Source organism: Myxine glutinosa, chromosome 2, assembly GCF_964187855.1.
Source record: "Myxine glutinosa chromosome 2, kmMyxGlut1.1, whole genome shotgun sequence".
In the NCBI taxonomy this organism is placed as follows: Eukaryota; Metazoa; Chordata; class Myxini; order Myxiniformes; family Myxinidae; genus Myxine; species Myxine glutinosa.
In genome coordinates, this window is record NC_136262.1 from 247,643,603 (window position 1) to 247,668,221 (window position 24,619).

At 46.5% G+C, this 24,619-nt stretch overlaps 1 protein-coding gene across 1 annotated transcript in view; it reads right to left on the reverse strand.

Annotated features, from left to right (window-relative positions):
- Positions 1–24,619, reverse strand: part of LOC137420682 (alpha-1A adrenergic receptor) — a 64,285-nt gene that overhangs the window by 31,577 nt on the left and 8,089 nt on the right. Inside the window, exon 2 of the mRNA XM_068105946.2 lies at positions 21,691–21,943. Coding sequence (XP_067962047.2) covers positions 21,691–21,943 — 253 coding nt within the window. The remainder of the gene's footprint in view (positions 1–21,690; positions 21,944–24,619) is intronic.

A 24,619-nucleotide genomic window follows, 5' to 3' on the forward strand; every position in this document is an offset into this window, starting at 1 on the left:
AACCTACCGTCACTGTGAGTCGATGGAGCCTGTTGCATCGTCACAGTCAGGACAACAGTTCGACCCGCCACTGCCGGAGATCGTCGTGGCCGCTCCAGCCGGCTCGGATGCCCCGAAAACCTCTGCAAACGCTACACCCTTCGTGGAGACCAAAGGAATCACCTCGGACTCTGTATCCACTGGTACACTGCGACCCAAAGGAATCACCTCGGACTCTGTATCCACTGGTACACCGCGACGCTCAATGCGTGAGAGAAAAGCACCCGACCAGTTGAATCTTTGAAGATGTTTTTTTTCACGTTGACACATGTTCTATTTTCACGTATTTTCATTATTCTCATAACCGTTTGCACACATATTTTCACATGTTTTGGAAATGTTGCTTTTGAAATGTCAATTCTGGAAATCTAGCACGTATTGCTCGTGGTAATTTTGGACTTAAAGGGGAGGATGTCATGTATGCAGTGCAAATATTCACCGTTGTATCCCTACACCGGGACCGGGTTGTATCCCTACGCCAGACCTCGGATGGCGCTGCTGTGAATCGGGCCTTGATCGGCAGAGTGAATAAACGCGTACGACAATTGATCGCAGTTTGTCGAGATACTTTACAAAAGCACACCTGAGTTGGTAGTAGCGCGAGTGCGAGGGAGCACATCGGAGCGTGGTAGTGGGTGGATGCAAGAGTGCTCGCCCATGGTGAGTGTTACGGAGGACGTAACGGAGGAGAGGTGTGGACCGAAGTGTGCGAACGGCGAGTGTGCGCGAGAGGTGTGGTGTGTAACAGGGAGAGCGTTGGTGGAATGTACGGACGGCGTTGGAGCACCGAGCTCGGTGAGGGTGAAAGGGGTAGTGTATGCGTGTGAGCATGCAGGTGAAGCATCGACGGTAACCGGGTTAGCGGTTAGAGCGACGGATAGCCGATGCGAGCACTCGGGGCGCGGTGTGCTTTGTTGGATGCCAGGCCCGGCCCGGATCGATGCTGCGTCGCTTCTCTTCGAAGCGTCATTGCCGATTCGGGCTTGGCCCCGCCCTGCACGGTCGAGTCCGGGCTTTGTCGGGCGAGGCGACCGGTCCGGTTCAAGGGCGAGTGGGAGGAAGCGGACCGGTGCCCCCTGGCGGGGACGGGGTTCCGACCGGGCGAGCCTCAGCCATCGGGCCCGGGACCGCAAGGTACCGCGCCGAGATGGTGCGTGGAATCTCGGCCCGACCAAACCACCTCCCTTGAACCGAAAGCCGGATGGATTCAACCTGCAGGCGACCAAACCACCCGAATTCATTGCTCGGCTTTACGAAGCCGAGTTTAATGATGTCATGACGCACCGAGGCTAGGATATAGTGGACTGTGATGATGATAATAGTGATAGTGGTTTTGATCCGAAATTTAGAAAAGTGAATAGCATTTGCAGTAATTGGAAATTTTTGATTGGTTGAAATTTGGTGTGCAAAATTGGTAGTGAGAAATGCCCCGATGTGGTGGGATGGCAACTCTGTCATCCCTCACAGCGGGGGCAAAGGAGCACTAGTTATGGGGTTTATGGCAGTGAAAACTAGCCCGGGAGGGTTTGGATAATGTGTAGGGCCCTAGAGATTGACATTAGGTAACGTTAAGATTAGGTAGTGACAATGACACCTGTAGTGGGGACGCAGAGAGGGTAATGTGGATGATAATGACGTGGTATGTGCTTAGTTTAAAGGGAAGACGGGGAGCACTAAGTTAGCAGGGCACCAGGTAGTTCAGATGATGCCGTGTGGTTGAGGATTGGAAGTGTATTGAGCAGGGTATGAGTAAATGATTGTGAGTGTGAATTGTGGTGTGATTGCACAGGTGTGCAACTGGACAGGTGTGTGGAGCAGTGTATGAGTGAGTGAAGGTGATGGGTGTTGTGTTGACCAAATGGTCCAGGAAGAGAAGGAGGGTGCAGGTGGCACCAGGTATGATTGCACAGGTGTGCAACTGCAGGTGAATGGAGAATGGTTGTGTGAAATACATGGTATGGAATATATGGAGTATTGGAATGGATGGTCGTGGAGTGAGTATGGTGGAAACTATGGAGTGGAGTGGATGGTGCGGAGGTGTGAATGGGGGAAGAGTGGACCCCCATCACGAATACCCGGGGAGGGTAGTGTAAGTGTTAGGTAGAGGGTATGGGTAAATTGTGGTTGGATATTGGCATCTGTGGTGCGGGTGGAAGAATGGTGATTGGATGGGTGCATTAGTGTTGTGGAAATGGCTGGGCGTGTAGCCTGTTAGTGTGTGTAGTTGGTTTGGGCACTCCACCACTGTGAGGATGTCGGCCAGGTGAGGCCGCAGGTGGGCTCTGGGAGCCGTAGAGTTGTTGTGGATGGGGCCTGAGGATCCGGAGGACGGACCCGGGTAGCCCAGTGCCAGAGGGCACCGAGGGGTGACAGTGCCAGGAAGGGCCTTCCCCAGTAGATAGGTTAGGTTAAGGAGCAGGTAAGCTCGGGTGGCAACTACAGTGGTGGAGGTGTGCAGGTGGGTAGACCTGCTGGGAGAGCTGCACGACCCAGCCCGGAAATTGTGCAAGGGCACCGGGAGATGAATCGGGGGAGTGAGACCCCAAATTGAGAAGCACCACAGTTTGGTCAATGGGAATTGGTTTTTAGAACCCATAGTGTAAGTTGGCCAATGGATTGGCAGGGAAAGACCCCGGGTAGTGTAAAGTGTGTTAAAGTCATTTAGAGGATAGTTAGGATTGAAGTCGCCTCGCACCATCTGCATCCACTCACCTGAGATGACGTACCTCCACACCATGCCAGGTTGTTTTTATTATTTTTATGCTGCAAATGTTTGGATTGTGAGACGCATCATGACGTGGGTGTGACATTGTGCTTTGTTGTTCCATCTCTTCCTCCTTATGAGGATTGATGATGAATTGGGTGATGGCAAATTTTGGATAGAGGGATTGTGGAGACGAATTTGGAATAGGGGAAATATGGGGAAGATGTGATAGTAGTGACGAATTTGTAAATGTGTAGATTTTGTAAATATGGGGTAAGGGCAAGGGTAGAGTAGGTGACAGGGGGGGTGACGTACGGTAGGGACGAGCTTTCTCACTTCGCTCTCCGTACGCACTTCGCCTTGCATTGCCTTGTTTGATGTGTACCCTTGTGGCCTTACCCCTCGCTCATCTGTCTGTCCCCCCTTTTGTCTCCCACATGAGGACCTGAGCGCCACTGGGCGCCGAGGGGAGCGTGCGTGAGTCCGCCATTGTGCGCCCGGAACTCCCAGAACCAGCTGTCTGCATCGATGCACCACATTATGGACCACATGTCTGTGGCCGAGCACCACTGATGGACCCAATGGGTTGGGGCATGGCCCCTCTGCTGGAACCGGCCATGAAGGCCCGAAATCTTGCTGGCGGACCTTGGCCACAGGGCACCGATGCCCCACAGGTGAACCATACATAGTCGGCCCCTGTGGGCCATAAATAAATACAAATAGGCCACCAGCAAAAGAAAATGACAACATCTGGAAGAAAGCAAATAGCCAGCAGAGGGAGCCGAAGAGCAAGAGACCACCTGCAGGGTTAGGGGTTGTTGATTTATTTTTATTGATGAACAGTGATGACTGTGCACCGATTGGTGCTTGAGGGTGCTTTGGTGCATTTTGGGTGCTTTCATGGTGCGTCGATGCAGAGCAGACTGTCTCCCCCCCCCAGAAAGAACAATCACAGGTCCTGGGTTGCGTTTTGTAAATAAAAGTAACGTCAGTGTAAATAATGCTCCCCACCGTCAATGTATAGTTTGAAGACCATTCCACAATTCGGTTAGCTGTGGGCGTGAGTCTGTTAGGTAGGGTGCAATGGAGCAGCGGGACATATTTATTTGTGTTTTAAAACTGTCGCACTCAGGGTCAGGTTAAAAGTCGAGGGAACTACACCTACGTGTCACACTAAATTAAAGTTATAGGCCCGAGCCGTGCCTAAGAGGGGGAGGGTGCAGTGTTGCGGAAATGAGGATTGTATTTTTTTGATTGTGTTGTATTGTATTGTAAATTGTTATGAATTATTGTTTAGTCTGAGCCCTCCTTGCTCCAGTGTGTATAAAGGTCAAAGGGCGTTCCGGTAGTTAATTCCATAAAGCATACATTGAAGGACACTATAATATCCCTGTTCAGTAGTTTATTTCCTTATTATGTGTTTTAGGGTAAGGCCTTGTCTTCCATTAAAATGACACTCCATTGCACCAAGTGAAATAAGACAGATTCCCTTCATCTTTCATTCCCATCCCCAAAATCTCCATTTCCTTTCACATTCCCCTTTCATCATTGCCAAGCTTCAATGGCCAATTACATCCCCTCCAAGTCTCCATTGCCAACTGCACTGGGCAGTTTGCCAGTTTGTTACAGCTGTGGGTTGTTTTCGCTCCAAAACCACCATTGAACATGTGCTCGGGTCGGAGAAGAAAGGCGTGCCCGCCCGTCGTCATCAAGGGCGGAGCCAGAGGGTCGCGCGACCAACCAGGGCCGAGGTGAGCACACCGATGGGCGTGTCCTGAAGGCCGGCGGCTTAATCGCCGGAGGCGCTATAAAGGCGCGCGCGCAAGAAGATCCAGAGGAGCTTTGGAGGAGAGCTGAGTTGTGTGGTTTTGGTCAGAGCGGGGGTTGGTCGTCAGTGGTGGTCAGTGGTTGCGTTGAGTTGTCGGTGGTGAGGGGTGATTGGACCAAGCAAGAGAGGAAGAGTTGGACTAAGCAAGAGAGAAAGAGTCCTGGAGTTAGTGAGAGAGGGAGAGAGAACTCGTCACGCCAGACCCCCCACCAGCAGCGTTGGCTTGGCTCCACCAAGCAGCTCTGACCCGTTACCCCGCACACACGACAGGATCGGTGGCATCGGCGGCCATCGAGGTCCAGCCCGACGTCCCGTGCGGGATCAAGCTCCAGCCAGCTCCGTGCCTTTCCCCCCCTCCAGCCACCCACCTCCTGTCATTCCTGCCTGCAATTTCCATCCTTTTGGTGTACGTGAGTTTGTTCTGTTTGTTTTGTCCCTGGGTAGTTAATTAAGTTTGTATAAGCTAGTAATTTTCACTGTGTCACCTGCTTTTTCCATGTTCCCTGTAAATAATTTTGACTGCTCCTTTTGCTTGTGTGTGTAAATAATAAATCCCGTTACTCTTCTGTACGTCTTCTTCTTCCTCTTTACATTCGGTCGTTTTAGAGGTTTCCAAATTGAATATCTGTGGCGCGATCTGGCCAACGTTCGGGAATCGGGTGAATCGGGGAAACTGTTCGGCCGCGGTGCCTCCGCTCGGCAAACCAACATCCTTAACCGCGGACCGTAACAATATATACATACATACAGACGGACAACCACTGTTCTAGACGGCATTGCCCTATGGGCTACATCGTAAAACCGAGGCGAATTCCTTACTTCCGCGGTTATGACTACCGTACACCACTTATTATTGATTCATGAACCATACACCGCTTCAATCCATTAACTATGTATTCACGACATTGGGATTAAAGTGGTATGGTGATATTTACTATATTATTATTATTATTATTACGAAAGCGATACTAATGAAACGATACAGTCCTGTATTAAGAAACCAGGGCTTAATTTGTCAGAAGCGGCCCAAAGGTGAGGCATGAAGCCCAGAGCATGGCAATTGTGACATATGACAGGTTCGACGATATGTACGGCCTGAACGAAAATGGCGGTGTGCGAAGAGTCAGCCACCATACCACCATAATGACATCAAATGTAATCACATCAACCTGTCATGTGACCAGATCCTCAGCTCTGATTGGTATACATTTGAAGGAACATACATACATACATACATACATACATACATACATACATACATTCATACATACGGACAGACAAACGCTGTTCTAGATGGCTTTGCCCTATAGGCTACGCCGTAAAAATAGATTGTATAAAACAACGATACTCAGGCGTGACCTCTAAATTAGCTCTGATCTCGTTGCTTTTTGAGTTGTAGTCATTTGATATAGTGGAATAAGGACGCATCATAGGCGGATTCAAGGTGGGGGAGGGGAGGAGGGGTTCAGGGGTTGTGCTGCACCATTCAACTTTCTCCATGTGTGAGCCAATTATGTGTGTATTTCCAGGATACACACGTGGTGACAGGTGCCGAGTTAATCCTTTAATAGCGCATTCAATTTGTTTCTCAATCGCACTGTTCATCTTTTAATAGTGCATAAAATGTTTTCTCAATCGCACTATTTATCTTTTAATAAAGCAATAAATGTGTTTCCCAATTGTGCTGTTCATCTTTTAATAGTGCATTAAATGCTTTTCTCAATCGCACTATTCATCTTTTAATAACGCATTAAATGTTTTTCTCAATCGCATTGTTCATCTTTTAATAGCATATAAAATGTGTTTTTCAATCACGCTGTTCATCTTTTAATAGCGCGTAAGATTTGTTTCCCAATTGTGCTGTTCATCTTTTAATAGCGCATTAAATATGTTTCTCAATCACGCTGTTCATCTTTTAATGGTGCATAAAATGTTTTTCTCAACCGCATCATCCATCTTTTATGGTGCATTAAATTTGCTTCTCAATCATGAGCACTGTTCATCTTTTAATAGTGCATTAAATGTGTTTCTCAATCGCACTATTCATCTTTTAATAGCGCATAAAATGAGTTTCTCAATCGCACTATTCATCTTTTAATAGAGCAATAAATGTGTTTCTCAATCACACTATTCATCTTTTAATAGAGCAATAAATGTGTTTCTCAATCACACTATTCATCTTTTAATGGAGCAATAAATGTGTTTCTCAATCATGCTGTTCATCTTTTAATAGGGCATTAAATTTGTTTCTCAATCACACTGTTCATATTTTAATCGTGCATTAAATGTGTTTCCCAATCGTGCTGTTCATCTTTTAAGAGAGAAATAAATGTGTTTCTCAATCACACTATTCATCTTTTAATAGAGCAACAAATGTGTTTCTCAATCACACTATTCATCTTTTAATGGAGCAATAAATGTGTTTCTCAATCATGCTGTTCATCTTTTAATAGGGCATTCAATTTGTTTCTCAATCACACTGTTCATATTTTAATCACGCATTAAATGTGTTTCCCAATCGTGCTGTTCATCTTTTAAGAGAGCAATAAATGTGTTTCTCAATCACACTATTCATATTTTAAGAGAGCAATAAATGTGTTTCTCAATCACACTATTCATCTTTTAATGGAGCAATAAATGTGTTTCTCAATCATGCTGTTCATCTTTTAATAGGGCATTAAATTTGTTTCTCAATCACACTGTTCATATTTTAATCGCGCATTAAATGTGTTTCCCAATCGTGCTGTTCATCTTTTAAGAGAGAAATAAATGTGTTTCTCAATCACACTATTCATCTTTTAATAGAGCAACAAATGTGTTTCTCAATCACACTATTCATCTTTTAATGGAGCAATAAATGGGTTTCTCAATCATGCTGTTCATCTTTTAATAGGGCATTAAATTTGTTTCTCAATCACACTGTTCATATTTTAATCACACATTAAATGTATTTCCCAATCGTGCTGTTCATCTTTTAAGAGAGCAATAAATGTGTTTCTCAATCACACTATTCATCTTTTAATAGAGCAATAAATGTGTTTCTCAATCACACTGTTCATCTTTTAATAGAGCAGTAAATGTGTTTCTCAATCACACTCTTCATCTTTTAATAAAGCAATAAATGTGTTTCCCAATTGTGCTGTTCATCTTTTAATGGCGCATTAAATGTGTTTCTCAATCGCACTGTTCATCTTTTAATAGCACATAAAATGTGTTTCTCAATCATGCTGTTTATCTTTTAATAGAGCAAAAAATGTGTTTCCCAATTGTGCTGTTCATCTTTTAATAGTGCATTAAATGTGTTTCTTAATCGCATTGTTCATCTTTTAATAGTGCATTAAATTTGTTTCTCAATCGCACTGTTCATCTTTTAATAGCGCAGTAAATGTGTTTCTGAATAGAGCTGTTCATCTTTTAATAGCGCTTTAAAAGTTTTTTCCAATCATGCTGTTCATCTTTTAAGAGTGGTTTAAATGCACGTTTCTAAATCGGCACATCAGAATGCACGGTAATCAAGCGTTAGGTTATGTAAATTACTATAACACCCAATGTATGTTTGTGGGTGTTACATCCAAATAGATGAACAAAAGGACCAGGGGAGGAGTTTCTTCCAAGTGCAGTATATTCAATCCAGAACCATACAGCGTAACAATTACTCCAAGCGAGTGTAGCACACACTAAGAGTTCAAGCACCTCAAGGTCACACTTCCATCCCCTCTTTGCGCCCCAAAACCAACAACTGGAAGTCCCTCCAGGAAGATCCAGGCATTTAAATAATTAACTAACTATTGTGCTTACATATTATAACGAACTAACTATTGTGCTTACATTACTAAAAAAAATACTGTTACGTAATTTTTGAATGGCCCCATATTGGGTTATACAATCAGTGACCGTATGACGAATCAGCTCATTCTGATATAACCGTGGAGGAGGCTGACGTGGATGAGAGGTGTCGAGTTAATTTTTTCATAGCGCATTAAATGTGTTTCCTAATGGAGCTGTTCATCTTTTAAGAGTGTTTTAAATGTTTGTTTCCCAATCGGCCGTTACAGGATTTTGTCGCAGGTAGTGATCACAGTGCAGTCATTTTTGCTTTGTCTAAGGATACCAGCTAGATAAGTCTGCTCACCAGTTCGCCACTTTGGCCCATCAGTCATTGCAAATATGTTGAACTATTGAGCCAGGAGGAACGCAAGGAACTGCAGCAACTTCCAAGAATGCAGGAAATGCCATTTCCAATGATGTTTTTCTTTCAAAATTTACTGGGTGAGGACCCTTGGGAGGATCCCACAATTAATTGGTGCACCCCTCCAATCCCCCTTCACCTCTTGAAATTCCAGGATTCGCCCTTGCACATTCAGCCAATAGAGGAATTTTGATTTTCAAATTTTACCTCATGAATTTGGCCCACGCTAATATATATTATATATACTGTCTGTATATATATTGTTGCGGATATGAGATTGGCATACCATCCATATCCGCTTGTAAATATTCCCCTATTTCCCCAATACTTCCCAACTATCCCCAATCCCCCATTCCCTAGTCCCATTTTCTGTAAACAACACTCTGTAGACCCGACCTCCCCCTATTTCCCCCATTAAATGTCGCATCCAGGTCCACCGCATCTCACGTAGAAAACTATAGGACATCTTGCTAGTTATTCTTAGTCTATGTCAGTTAAGGACTTGTTTCCATTAATTCTGACTCTTCGTTGCACCAGAATGTGATTGTATGGCACCGTTAGGAAGTTTAGGACCTCCCAATACCTCCACGCAGCTCTTCCTCACGGTTCAGCAACAACAACAACAACAACAACAACAACAGCAACAACAACGGCGGCGGCGCGGGGAGTGCGCGTCCTCACTCCCGCTTGGTTAGCCGCCATCGAACATGTGCTCCGACGGGGTTACCACGTAGGGGCTCGCTGTCAGCTCCTCGTCAAGGGCGGAGCCCGGTAACCCCCCGCACCCAATAGAAGCGGCGGACCGATTCCATCTGGGGCGGAGCCAACAAGCCGAGGGCGTGGCACTCCCCGCTGAGCATGCGCAGGAAGAGGGAGGTGACGTCAGATGCGCCCTCAGCTTGGAGAGAGAAGACGCCACCTCCGAGCGCTGCAATACCTCCCCGCATCTCTGGACCGGACCGTGTTTGATTCTGCCCCTGAGCCAAGGTGCACCTTGTGCTATCGACTGCCTGTCCTTCCTTGCCATCAATCCCTGTGTAAGTCAGTCTTGTTCCGTTTGTCTGTGGTCTGTCGGGGATAGATAAGATTGTGTCTAAGTGCCCATCTTTTCTGTGCTTTACCTCTTACCTTGTAATCTACCCCTTTTCTGCACCACCAATTATATCCTCCTCCGGAGGTCTTGAGAACTGTACCCCTTGTGTCGTTTCATTTATCCCAGCCGTTGTGTCCTTTCCTTCATTGATTTAGCATAGCGCGATTTGGTCAACGTCGGGTGGAATCGGGTGAGTTGGGGGTAATCGGGTAAACTGTGCGAACACGGCGGCCATTCCGCTCGGTCAAGCAACATCTTAAGTCGTGTCCGTAACAATTGGTGTCGAGGAGTGAGATCGGACCCGAAGCGCGCTTCACGCGCTCGAAATTATTAATGGCGAAATTTGATTTTGTTTTACAAAAAAAAAATACCCGAATTTTGAAAGTCGCGCTATGGCGGATCAAGACGGCTGGGTTCCGGTAGAGGAGAGTGAGGCAGGGTCGATCCAGGACCAAATTGAGGGACATGAGGAGAGCGAAGCAGTGAGGGCGGCAGGTTCGCAAAATGGCGTCCTCGCGCACGAGGTTGCGGGCGCGCAAAATGGCGCCTCGCACATTGCTACGGCGGCCGCACCCGCTGCACAAGTGGGAGGGATGGCGCAAATGCAGGCCCTCATGGAGCAATTTATGGTACAAATGCAGGCGTCCCTCAACCTGCAGAAGGACGATATGAGGGCTAATAGTGAGCAAATGAGGGCTGATAGTGAGCGATTGGGTGAGCGATTGGAGGGCCAAATGGGGGTAATGAGGGACGAAGCGAGGGCTCAGAGTGAGCAATTGGGGGTAATGAGGGACGAAGCGAGGGGTACCGGTGAGGGATTAGACAAGAAATTAGAGGGGTTAGACAATGGGATAGAAGGGGTGAAACATGGGTTAATGGGGGTAGAAAACAGAATGGCCGCTCAAGAGAATCAAATGGAAGGGATGAAAAAGGGGTTAGAGGGGTTAGAAAACAGTATGGAAGGCAAATTGAGGGACATGAGGGACCAAGCGGAAAGGGAAGTTTAAAAAATGGGGCAGCAGATAGAGGGGGTCAGAATGGGGGTAGAAACTAAATTGGATGCTCACAGGGAGGAAATGGAGCAGATGAGGGTGGCATCTGGGCAGGAGATGCAAGTGATGGGAGAAGAGATCAGAAGAGGTGTGAGTGAGGAGGTCGGAGGAGTGCGCGAGGAGGTGAGGCACTGTAAGGAGCGCATGGAGAAGGAGGTGAGAAAGGGGACTGTAAAATTGCAAGGTGGTATAGAGGAGTTGACGCTGGGAGTAGAACAACTGACAGTGGGACAAAAGGAGTTGGGGGACCAGGTAAAGAAGAACACAGCGGTAATAGAGGGTTTAAAATCGACACAGAAGGAGATGAAAAAGGACGTAGGGGTAATTAAAAAAGAATGTCAGATGGTACGTGAGGGACTGACAACGAGGTTGGACGAGGTGACAGAGGTAATGGAGACGAAGGACCGGCAGGTGAGGACGCACATGGAAACGATCAACGTAGCCTTAGAGGACGAACTTGAGGAGACGTACCGGGAAATAAAAGAGGTAAAGCAGAAATTAGAAGAAGTGGAAGCAGGGGTGAGCGAAATTAAGAAGCGACGGAGAGGGGATAAGAAAGAGATAAAAGAGGAAGTAAAAGAATTGGTCCAAAGTCTGTGTTCGGATCGTGATGATGTGCTCATTAACCGGATGAGGGATTCGCAGGTGATGGAGGAGAAGCGAAGAGAAAGAGGACCCGGTGTAAGTGGTGACCAATATGGTCGTGCGTATGATGCGCCAGGTGATTTAATGAGCTTGGGGGTCGAGATGGACCCGGGTGTTCGTGAGAGGCCGTTGGTGTGTGTGCGACAGGTCTGGTGTGCGAAAAAGGAGGTGTGCGAGAAAGTCCGACTCTGGGGTGTGTGAGGAAAAAGTGCGTGCCAAGGAGTGAGGGTGCTGTCGAGAGTGAGTCGGTCGTAGCGCGTGTGCGAGGGAGCACATGGAAGCGCGTAGTGAGGAGTGTTACGGAGGGTGTAAAGGGAGAATGCATGCCTGTGGTGAGTGTTACAGAGGATGTAACGGGAGAGGGTGTGCGAGAAAGATGTGTGACGGACAGGTGCATGGGGAAAGAGTGCGCTGTCAAAAGTAAGGAAGAATGCACGCCTGTGGTGAGTGTTACAGAGGGTGTGATGGGAGAGTGTGCGCAAGAGTGTGCGCGAGAAAGGTGTGTAACGGACGGGTGCATGAGGAAAGAGTGCGCTGTCGAGAGTAAGGGTGAGTGCGCTGTCAAGAGTGGAGGTGAGAGTAGTAAGAGTGACACGGAGCGTGAGTTGGTTGTGACAGGTGAGAAAGGATGTACACCTGGAATGAAAGGAAGCACACCTGGAATGGTAGAGCGTGTGTGGGAATGCACGCTGGAATTGGTAGTGAGGCACGTGGTTGGGTGTGCGAGTGAAAGCACACCTGTGATTGTCACAGAGGAGGTGACCGAGGAAGGGGCGCGAAGAGGTGTGTTGGTGAGGTGTGCGAGCGACGAATGTGTGCCAAGGTGTTCGGTGGTCAGGTGTGTGACCAAGTCGGTGAGCGGAATGAGTGTACCGAGGTGTGTAAGGAAAGGTACGAGGAGCATGGGAACAGCTGGAGGTATGAGCAAGAAAGGGGTAGCGTATGCATGTAAGCATGCAGGTGAAGCATCGACGGTAACCGGGTTAGAGGTTAGAACGACTTATAGCCGAATCGGGCCCTCGGTGCGCGTCGGGCAGCTTCGCGTGCCGCGAGGACCAGCGGGGATCCGAACCACGGCGGTTTCGAAAGAACCGCCGTACGCGATCCACGCTGTGCCTCGCTTGGAACGGCCGCGTCCGGGCTCCACTAGGTGGAGCGGGCAGCCCGATAGGAAGGGTCGTCATGGCGACCACTTTCTATTGAGACGTGCCGGCAGGTTGAGATCGGGACATTGGATGGCTCCACGCCGAGGTGGTGCGTGGGATCTCGGCCCGGGTAAGCCCCCGTCCCTGCCACAAATGCGGGACGTATCCAGCCGCTGGCACAAAACAACCCGTATTCATTGCTCGGCTGTACGAAGCCGGGCTGTAGACGTGAATTGGCGCACCGAGAGGATCTAATAAGTAGACTGTAATGACGAGGTTAGTGTTTTGGCCCCGAAATTAGAAAAACAAAATTTGATGATTGGCAAAGGATTGGCAGTAATGATTGGCAGATGATGGGTAGTGAGTGGCAAATTTTTGATTTGTTGAAATTTGATGTGCAAAATTGGTAGTGGGAGATGCCCGATGTGGTGGGATGGCAACTCTGTCATCCCTCACAAATGTGGGGCAAATGCGCTATAGCTTATGGGGGTGTATGGCAGTGAAAACTAGCCCGGGTGGGTTAGGATATATCGTGTGTAGGGACCTAGAAGATGACATTAGGTGACGTTAAGGTTAGATAGTGACTGATACCTGTAGTGGGGACGTAGTAGCTTAGTGTTTGATAATGACGAGGGAGCGCAATAGTTTAAAGGGACGACTGGGAAGCGCAAGTTTCAGAGGGGAGTAGTTAGATGAGATGATGCTGTGTGAGAACTGGACAGGTGTGTGGAGCAGTGTATGAGTAGTGAGTGTTGTGGATCAGCGCGAATGCGCTTGGGGGAGAGAAGGGTGCAGGTGGCACCAGGTGTGAGAGCACAGGTGTGCAAGTACAGGTGTGTGGAATACATGGAGTAAGTGGTACGGAGTGGTGTGCATGGTGCGAAGGTGTGGATGGGGGAAGAGTGGACCCCTTTCACAAGTACCCGGGGCGGGTAGTGTAAGTGTTAGGTAGAGGGTATAGGTAAATTGTGGTTGGATATTGGCATTTGTGGTGCGGTTGCAGAATGGTATTGTGGATGGGTGCATTAGTGTTGTGGAAATGGCTGGGCGTGTCGCCTGTTAGTGTGTGTAGTTGGTTTGGGCACTCCACCACTGTGAGGATGTCGGCCAGGTGAGGCCGCAGGTGGGCTCTGGGAGCCGTTAGTGTCAGTGGGGGCCTGAGGATCCCGGGTGTGGATCGGGCAGCCCGTGCCAGAGAGGGCACTGAGGGGGTGAGAGTGCGAGAGGGCCTTCCCCAGTTAGTTAGGTTAGGGTGAGGAGCAGGTAAGCTCGGGTGGCAACTACAGTGGTGGAGGTGTGCAGGTGGGTAGACCTGCTGGGAGAGCTACACGTCACAGCCCAGAAATTGTGCGAGGGCACCGGGAGATGAATCGGGGGGAGTGAGACCCCAAATTGAGAAGCACCACAGTTTGGTCAATGGGAATTGGTTTTTAGAACCCATAGTGTAAGTTGGCCAATGGATTGGCAGGGAAAGACCCCGGGTAATGTAAAGTTGTTAAAGTCATTTAGGAAATAGTTAGGATTGATGAACCTGTCGCACCATACGCAGCCACTTACCTGAGGTGATGATGATGACTCCACACCTGTGTTTCTTTGTTTTGTGTTGCAGGAAATGAGAATTGCTGTGTGGATTTGTGAGACGCATCACGACGTGGATGAGACATTGGGGTGATTCCATCTCTCCCTCCTTAGGAGGGACTGATGATGAATTGGTGATGGCAAATTTTGATGTTGAGTTGGAGATGGCAAATTTTGATGAGAGTTGGAAATGGCAAATTTGATTGGTTAGGAGGGAGAGAAGACGAATTTGGTTTATGGGAGGAACGGGGAAGACAGTAGGGACGTTTGTTGATGTGTAAAGTAGATGTTTATGGGTAGTGTTGTGTTTTGTGGATACAGTAAGGGGTAAGGGAGGGGCAATGTAGGTTACCTGGTTGGGGGGGGGGGGGGGGCGTACGGTAGGAACGTACCTGTCTCACCTGGTTCCCATGTGCCCCCAGTGTGCATTACCTTGTATTGCGTGCACTTTTGCGCCCTTACCACCTTACTCAATTGTCTTCTTTTGTCTCCCACCTCCGAGGATCTGGCTTTGGGGCAGAGAGAGAGGAGAGAGAGGTGCTGGCTCCGCAGTTGTGGGCCTGTACTTTCGCTGCTTGCTGCCTGGATCGATACACCATATGGACCGCAATTTTTGTGGCCGCCCACCATGGACCGCAGTTCTTCTGCGGGCAAGCACCACCCGTGGATGGACCTATGGGTCAACGTGGCACCTATGCCATACAGGTGAACCACTTTTAGTTGGCCCCCTGACGGCCACAATTTAGAAATGGACGCGGTTGGCGCCTTTCTTTATTTTTAAAGAAGCCAGAAGGCCAAGTGGGCTCCAAGGCAAGACCAGCGGCAGAACATCGGCCGGCTGCGACACCACCGGTGACTATGAACACTTTATTGGTGCACCGGATGGTGCTGACTGTATGTATGGGGTGGTGCTTTTGGTGCTTGGATGGGGTGCTCTGCACATTATTAAAGGCCGTAGGGCCACAGGGCACTCGTGGGTTGGTGTATCGATGCTGGCATGCGTGCTCTCTCTCTATGCATAACATCTGCATGTGTTCCTCAAAGAACAGGTCCTGGATCGTAGTGTAAATATCAGTGTAGTCTTGTATAAATGATGCTCCCTACCGGCTGTATGTTTAGTTTGAGGATTCTTTCCGCGATTCGGTTATCCTGTGGGTGTGTTTCTGTGAGGAGAAGGGTGCAACGTCGCAGGGGGACATATTTACTCATTTGTGAACATCTGTAAGACTGTCGCACTCAGGGTTGAGTTAATAGTAGAGGGAACTACATCTGAGTGCCACACTAACGTAGGTAAAAATTTATCGGGTCGGGACGCCCCGAGGTAGAGAAGGGTGCAATGTTGCGGATATGAGATTGGCATCCATCCATATCCGCTTGTAAATATTCCCCTATTTCCCCAATACTTCCCAACTATCCCCAATCCCCCATTCCCTAGTCCCATTTTCTGTAAACAACACTCTGTAGACCCGACCTCCCCCTATTTCCCCCATTAAATGTCGCATCCAGGTCCACCGCATCTCACGTAGAAAACTATAGGACATCTTGCTAGTTATTCTTAGTCTGTCAGTTAAGGACTTGTTTCCATTAATTCTGACTCTTCGTTGCACCAGAATGTGATTGTATGGCACCGTTAGGAAGTTTAGGACCTCCCAATACCTCCCCGCAGCTCTTCCTCACGGTTCAGCAACAACAACAACAACAACAACAGCAACAACAACGGCGGCGGCGCGGGGAGTGCGCGTCCTCACTCCGGCTTGGTTAGCCACCATCGAACATGTGCTCCGACAGGGTTACCACGTAGGGGCTCGCTGTCAGCTCCTCGTCAAGGGCGGAGCCCGGTAACCCCCCGCACCCAATAGAAGCGGCGGACCGATTCCATCTGGGGCGGAGCCAACGAGCCGAGGGCGTGGCACTCCCCGCTGAGCATGCGCAGGAAGAGGGAGGTGACGTCAGATGCGCCCTCAGCTTGGAGAGAGAAGACGCCACCTCCGAGCGCTGCAATACCTCCCCGCATCTCTGGACCGGACCGTGTTTGATTCTGCCCCTGAGCCAAGGTGCACCTTGTGCTATCGACTGCCTGTCCTTCCTTGCCATCAATCCCTGTGTAAGTCAGTCTTGTTCCGTTTGTCTGTGGTCTGTCGGGGATAGATAAGATTGTGTCTAAGTGCCCATCTTTTCTGTGCTTTACCTCTTACCTTGTAATCTACCCCTTTTCTGCACCACCAATTATATCCTCCTCCGGAGGTCTTGAGAACTGTACCCCTTGTGTCGTTTCATTTATCCCAGCCGTTGTGTCCTTTCCTTCATTGATTTAGCATAGCGCGATTTGGTCAACGTCGGGTGGATTCGGGTGAGTTGGGGAAGAATCGGGGGAATTGTTAGGTCGCGGCAATACCACCGCTCGGTAAATAACATCAAATCCGCGATCCGTAACAATATATATATATATATATATATATATATAATATATATATATATATGTTACTGCTCAGTGTGCTATCCTTTACAATAGTGTTTGGGTGTGTTATAACACCCTTTTTGAAGATGATTAACGAGGTGCTCATAAGAAAAAAAACACGAAAAAGGTTTACCATTTTTGTGGCCCACCATCTTGGTCAGCCCACTGCCACAAGCTGGGTTCTTCAGCCGCTATTTTGTTTCGACATATTCAAACGTACCTTGCCTTTGAAAAACGATCGATTATCATTACATAATTGATTCATATCATCAAAATCTGCATTTGGATATGAGGATTGGATGCTGTAGAGTGTAGACTAAATAAATGTCCAAATCTGGAGTGAAATCTGACAAAATTTACCATTTCTAGCGATTTTTATAACTAAGTATGTGTATGCATTTATTTAAGTGAGGCTGCCATTCTCATTCTGGGGTTAACTTATTAATTAATTAATTAACTTACTTCATACTTCCATGGGTTAGGGTGTCACTCCACTGTGCCTGCGATCTGTTTTTAAAATTCCTTTGTCATTTCAACTAGAAGCAATCAGCTTGCTATCGCTTGCCAAGCCAGCCGTTCCTTATCACCCATTTCATTGGAGTGCTTGCTGGAGTGCTTAAGCTGCTTGGGTTTGACTTTGTTTCCCAAAACCGCAAAAATATATATATATACAGTCACGTGAAAAAGTAAATACACCCCATGTAAAGTTTTGACTTTTTCAACATATTTCAACATACAGCTATTTCATCTTCATTTCAACAATATTGATAGATAAAGGTGATATAATATAACAAATATCATGAAACATTTACATTTTGTAGTCCATTGTATAATTTAAATAAACAGAAATGCAAATTTCGCATGTGGAAAAAGTAAGTACACCCCTACATTTATCACCACTTCAAATACCTAAAATTAGAATCAGGTGCACCAGCTCAGGTGCAAATGATTAGAACATCGTTAGAGAGAATCTTTGAGGAACCTGTCTTATTTAAACCTCAGACATTTCGTTTGGTTTGCTCTTTGTTGTTGAAGTGTGCGGCGTCACCATGCCTAGATCAAAAGAGCTCTCTGAGGCCTTCAGAAAGAAGGTTATAGATGCCTACGAGTCTAGGAAGGGATTTAAAAAGATCTCCAAACAATTTGAAATCAATCATGCGACTGTCCGGAAGATCATCTGCAAGTGGAGAAGATTCCAAACAACTGCCAACTTGTTCAGGCCAGTCCGCCCCAGCAAGTTCAGCCTGAGAGCAGACCGCAAGATGCTGAAAGAAGTCTCTAAGAACCCCAGAATGTCATCACGGGACCTACAGGTAGCTCTTGCCACTGTTGATGTCAAAGTGCACGAGTCTACCATTAGAAACAGGGTGCACAAATTTGATCTACATGGGAGGTGGGCCAGGAGGAAACCTTTGCTGTCCAGAAAGAACATCATGGCAAGACTAAAGTTTGCCAATGAACACCGAGGCAAAGACCAGCACTTCTAGAACAATGTGCTCTGGACAGATGAGTCAAAGGTAGAGCTATTTGGCCACAGTACCAGAAGACATGTTTGGTGAAAACCAAAGAAAGCATTTGACCACAAGAACCTGATACCAACTGTAAAGCATGGTGGTGGAAATATTGTGGTTTGGAGCAGCTTTGCTGCATCAGGGCCTGGGCAGCTCAACATCATAGAAGCCACTATGAATTCTTCATTGTACCAGAGGGTGCTTGAGGATAATGTGAGGCCATCTGTCGGAAAGTTTAAGCTCAACCGAAGGTGGATCTTGCAACATGACAATGACCCCAAACATACCAGTAAATCCACCAAGGAATGGCTGAAAAGAAAGAAATGGAGGGTTCTGGAATGGCCAAGTCAAAGCCCGGATCTAAATCCCATCGAGATGTTGTGGGGGGATTTGAAACGAGCTGTGCATGCAAGAAACCCCTCAAACATCGCACAGCTGAAAGAATTCTGCATGGAGGAGTGGGCAAAAATTTCCCCCAGTCGATGTCAGAGACTGGTAGACAGTTATAAGAAACGCCTACTTGAGGTTGTTTCTGCCAAAGGGGGCAATACCACCTATTAGAGCCAAGGGTGTACTTACTTTTTCCACATGCGAAATTTGCATTTATGTTTATTTAAATTATACAATGGACTACAAAATGTAAATGTTTCATGATATTTGTTATATTATATCACCTTTATCTATCAATATTGTTGAAATGAAGATCAAATAGCTGTATGTTGAAATATGTTGAAAAAATCAAAACTTTATATGGGGTGTACTTACTTTTCCACGTGACTGTATACCGTCGTCGCCAAAAATATTGGCACCCTTGCCCTTTTTTCAAATAACTCAGAATTTTCTCAAAAATAAGTTGAAATTGACAAAAGTATTTGGTCACCACAATTCTTTATTTCACTGTTAATATTACAGAACCTTTTTTTTTTTTTTTTTTTTTTTCTATACTGAATCGAGGCTCGTTTTTACAGAACCTTTGTTTTTGATTCAGAACTGAACCCTTTGAGTACGGGATTTTTTTTGATAATCCCGGGATGCCCAGCAACGTAAACAAATTTAAAAAAAATTCTCGAACCTCGATAAATTTGATAAAACGGGATTATTTTGGCATTTTGGTACGGGAATGCAGCCACGTACTGACGATCTATTTATAGGTATAGTCGATGACGTGTAGTAACATCATCCATACACAAAACTTTTTCGCGTGTTGCGTGACTGGACGTCATCCATACTCAAAGGGTTAATATGTCCTTTTAAATCAGAAAATAAAAATAAATGGCATTGACAAAATTATTGACACCCTAGACTTTATATTTGGTAGCACAGACTTTGGACAAAATAAATGCAGTGAAGCGCTTCCTATTGCCATGAATGAGCTTCCGACACCTCTCTACTGGCAGTTTGGCCCACTCTTCTTGTGCAAACTGCTCCAGTGCTCCCAGATTTGAAGGGTGCCTTCTCCCAACTGCTGTTTTCAGATCTCCCCACAGGTGTTCAATGGGATTTAGATCTGGACTCATTGCTGGCCACTTCAGAACAGTCCAGCGTTTTGTCTTGAACCATTCCTGGGTGCTTTTTGAAGTGTGTTTGGGGTCATTGCCCTGCTGCAAGACCCATGACCTTCGACAGAGACCCAGATTTCTGACACTGGGTTGAACATTGCACTCCAAAATGCCTTGGTAGTCTCCTGATTTCATGATGCCATGCACACATTCAAGGCACCGAGTGCCGGAGGCAGCACAGCAACCCCAAAACATCACTGAACCTCCTCCATGTTTGACTGTCGGGAAGGTGTTCTTTTCTTTGAAGGTTTCATTTTGTTTTCTCTAAACATAGAGATGATGTGCTTTACCAAAAAGCTCTAATTTGGTCTCATATGTCCACAGGACATTCTCCCAAAAGGAATTTGACTTGTTCAGATGTGATTTTGGCAAAGTCTAATCAGGCTTTCCCAGCAGTGGGGTCCTCCTGGGTCTCCTACCATATTGCATTTCTCCATATCCTCCATATCTCCATATTTATATATACCATATCTCCATACCATACTCCTACCATATTCAACCCTTTCATTGAGTTGGTGACGGATGGTGTGAGTTGAAACTGTCATAACTTGTGTCTGAAAGTCAGCTTGAATCTGTTTGGCAGTTGATCGAGTCGCTTTCTCCACCATTCGAACAATCCTTCGCTGCAATCTTCGATCAAGTTTTCTCTTGCGGCTACGTCCAGGGAGGTTGGCTACAATGCCATGGGCCTTAAACTTCCTGATAACATTGCGTACGGTGGACACAGGAACATCAAGGTCTCTGGAGATTTACTTGTAGCCTTGAGATTCTCCGTCCATGCTTGACTACAATCTTGTGTCTGACCTCCTCAGACAATTCTCTGGTTTTCTTTCTTTTCTCCATGCTCATTGTGGTACACAAAGTGACACAAACAGCAGAATGACTCCTTTTCTCTGTTCAAACTGGTTGAATGAGTGATTTTATATTTCAGGCACCGACAACTCACCACAGGTGAGTTCAATTCCAAAGTAAAGGAGAATCACCTAATTATCTCTAACAACCTCTAAAAGGTGCCAATAATATTGTCCGGGCCATTTGAGGATTTCTGTGTGGAATAAGTGAAGATTTAGTGATTTTTTCAGCTTTTTTTTGTTTTGTTGCACTGCAAACCAAAGAAATACATATGTGGATGCCAAAATATTTTTTAATTTCAGCAATTTTCTGGGAGAAAAGGTGCATTATTTGAAAAAAGTGCAAGGGTGCCATTATTTTTGGCCATGACTGTATACATACATATGAGCACATTTACCATAGATGTAACACGATGTAACACATGCATTATGCCAACACATCACCTCCAACGTAGGATGGGGTCCATTTAGCACTCAGGTGTCTTTGCAGACTGATATTTATGTCAAGTTAAGGGGTTCGATTTGTGTACATTTCATACCGAAGGCAAACGACTGAAACAAAGCAGAAAAAGAATCCATTTGCTTTCATGAAAGACCATTTTCTTGTGCTCTACTGAGTCTTGTCTGCTCAGTGAAACCACATGCCAAGAAAAAGTCCATTTTGGATCTCAGCATCATGATTCTAACCATTCCTCAGAATCTTAACCCCTCTCACCCCCTACCCAAGTATAACAGCTGGAAGGCATCCATTTACCAACTCAAAGGCCTTATTACCTGAGGGAAAGAGAAAGCCTTGTCACTGTAGGCCTAATAACTGCCCACTTGTTCGAGATAAATATTTATTTTAAAAGCATCAGGTTGTTTCATGCGAAGCGAACGTTTCGTGCCAATTCGAGCACTTTCAATAATCTAATTACAAACATCCTTTACGTACAATAATCAATATGGCACCGCCATTGCGGCCTAGCGGAAGCGTCTTCGTGGAGGTGATTGCCGTGAGCGAGAGAAATCGAGGAAACATCAATGTTAGTGACTCACCCAATGGTAGGACCAAGAAGAAGGGCAGCCAGCAAAGCACGAAGACCCCCACCACGATGCCAACGGTTTTGGCGGCTTTTTTCTCTCGGGAGAACTTGAGGAGACGCATGGATAGAGAGCCTCGCAGCACGGGCCCATGGCCGGAGCCACAGCAGCCGTCCGAGTGCCGCTTGTGTATCCGCAATGTCACCTCCATCTCCTTCTTCACTCCAGCCTGGAGACTTTGGCTCTGTCGTCGAGCAGCTACGTACACCTGCGGAGGGTAGAGGGCATCGGGTGCTGCAGCGTCACCGTGATGAAGTCTACAGGTAATAAAACCTCATTTTAATGTCCCCGACTCTTTACAGATCGTTGGTGCTGGCGAATACGTTTCTTGGCATGGGTTATACTGGGTGGTTTGCCATTGCCTTCCCAGCGTTGTTTGGCCGTGTCAATGTTGAACGTCCAGTAAAGAGGCGCTCATACCATTTTAAAGTGTTTGCTGTAACTCTGCCCAGGTGTAAAACTCACAAGCCGGGTTAAAAATGTAAAAAACCCATAAGTTGGGATAACCAGGCGTAAAACCCACAAGTCGGGTTAACCGAGTGGCGTAAAATTCACAAGGTGGGTTAACCATGCATAAAACCCACAAGCTGGGTTAACCAGGCGTAAAACTCACAAGCTGGGTTAACCAGTGGTGTAAAATTCACCAGCTGGGTTAACAAACATAAAATTCACCAGCTGAGTTAACAATGCATATTTCGGGTTAACGAGGCGTAAAACCCACAAGCTGGGTTAACCAGGCGTAAAACCCAAAAGCCGGGTGAACCAGGCGTAAAACTCACAAGCTGGGTTAACCAGGCGTAAAACTTACAAGCTGGGTTAACCAGTGGTGTAAAATTCACCAGCTGGGTTAACAATGCATAAAACCCACAAGTCGAGTTAACCAGGCGTAAAACCCACAAGCTGGGTGAACCACGCGCAAAACCCAAAAGCCGGGTGAACCAGGCGTAAAACTCACAAGCTGGGTTAACCAGTGGTGTAAAATTCACCAGCTGGGTTAACAATGCATAAAACCCACAAGTCGGGTTAACCAGGCGTAAAACCCACAAGCTGGGTTAACAATGCATAAAACCCACAAGTCGGGTTAACCAGGCGTAAAACCCACAAGCTGGGTTAACCAGGCGCAAAACCCAAAAGCCGGGTGAACCAGGCGTAAAACTCACAAGCTGGGTTAACCAGTGGTGTAAAATTCACCAGCTGGGTTAACAACGCACAAAATTCACCAGCTGGGTTAACAATGCATATAACCCACAAGTCGGGTTAACCAGGCGTAAAACCCACAAGCTGGGTTAACCAGGCGTAAATCTCACAAGCTGGGTTAACCAGGCGTAAAACCCACAAGCTGAGTTAACCAGGCGTAAAACCCACAAGTTGAGTAAAGTACGCGTAAAACCCACAAGCTGGGTTAACCAGTGGCGTAAAATTCACAAGCTGGGTTAACAACGCATAAAACCCACAAGTCGGGTTAACCAGGCGTAAATCCCAAAAGCCTGGTTAACCAAGCGTAAAACCGACAAGCCAGGTAAACCAGTAGTGTACCCCAAGCTGGATTTTGCAGTGGCTTAAAACCCACACGCCGGATTAACCAGGGGTAAAACCCACCACCTGGTTTAGCAGGTGGCATAAGACCCATCCACAGCAGGTGAACCTAATAGGGCGGATTAAAATAAATAAAACCCACAGGTAAGTACAGTATAACCACCTGGGGTGTGGTTCAAAAAGAGTTTTTGAATTTGAGATGTACCCACGATTGTCCCACAACCCCCAGGTGGCCTTGCATAACAGACCCCTGTCGACTCTGTCCATGTCCTCCCCCGCACAGCTTGTCTCCATGTGAAGCTGAACTTTCAGACTGTTATGGGAGAATTGATGATGTTTCCAACAACATGTCTCTTGGATTTGCCCAGCGAAGCCGAATCGATGACGTTTGGGAATGGAGAAATGCATTACTCGCCATATATGGTGTTACCTAGTGTACCAACATGGTTTCGACGAGAGGTTCGTGTTTGTCGCTCTGTGTAACAAAGCAAAATGAGCGATGCGGTTAAAGTGGTTAATGGTCTTATAATGATGTTTAATTCATTGGATTAGTTTGTCCAGTTCGGAAACAAATCGTTCCTCCTTCGATGTTCCCTTACAAGGAACTTCAACTTATTTCAACCTCAACGTGCGTTTCAATACTGCGTAATGGTTGCCAACCTATGGTGGTTGCTCCTTGCTCGATCCTTTTGAAATGCTGAGCATTTATCCCATTTGTAAAACTTTCGGTTTCACCAGATCGACCTCGCTGACTCAGAGCAGATGCTGTAACAGGTCTAACATCACCGAGTCTGCTTTGAGAAGTTCACATTTGTCAAACATCTCTTTGCAAGAAGTTTTCAGCTTAGAAAGGTTGGGAGTTTGGGACACTTTAAAAATGTTTCGTGTTCTTTAAAGCTTGGTCAAAGGTGCATCTTTGGATTTCCAGGTAGACAACTCGTTATATTGCCATTATGGCCCACCTGGATAACTTTTGTGGGGGTTTGACATCATTTTGAAAATGGCAACTTCTGACCCTTTACAACTTTTACAGCAACAGTTGGATTTTACTGATGCAATGCCAAAGCAAACTTTGAAAAGCTAAATATAAACGTTTATGAAATGCTCAAAAGTGACAAAATGTTTGACATAATGAGGAAATTGGATGGTGGGAGGGGTACATTTGGGATTCAAGATGTATATATGTTATTCCTTCTTTTCCCCAAATACCCCAAGAATGCGAACACATTCCCATTTTTTGTTTTCTTCTTAAAGTTGTGTTATTCGCACCACAGTGGCACACTCAGGATGAATATAGACTCGTGCTTTTAGCTTTAGTAACAAGTGTTTGAGCGACATTATGACGTCA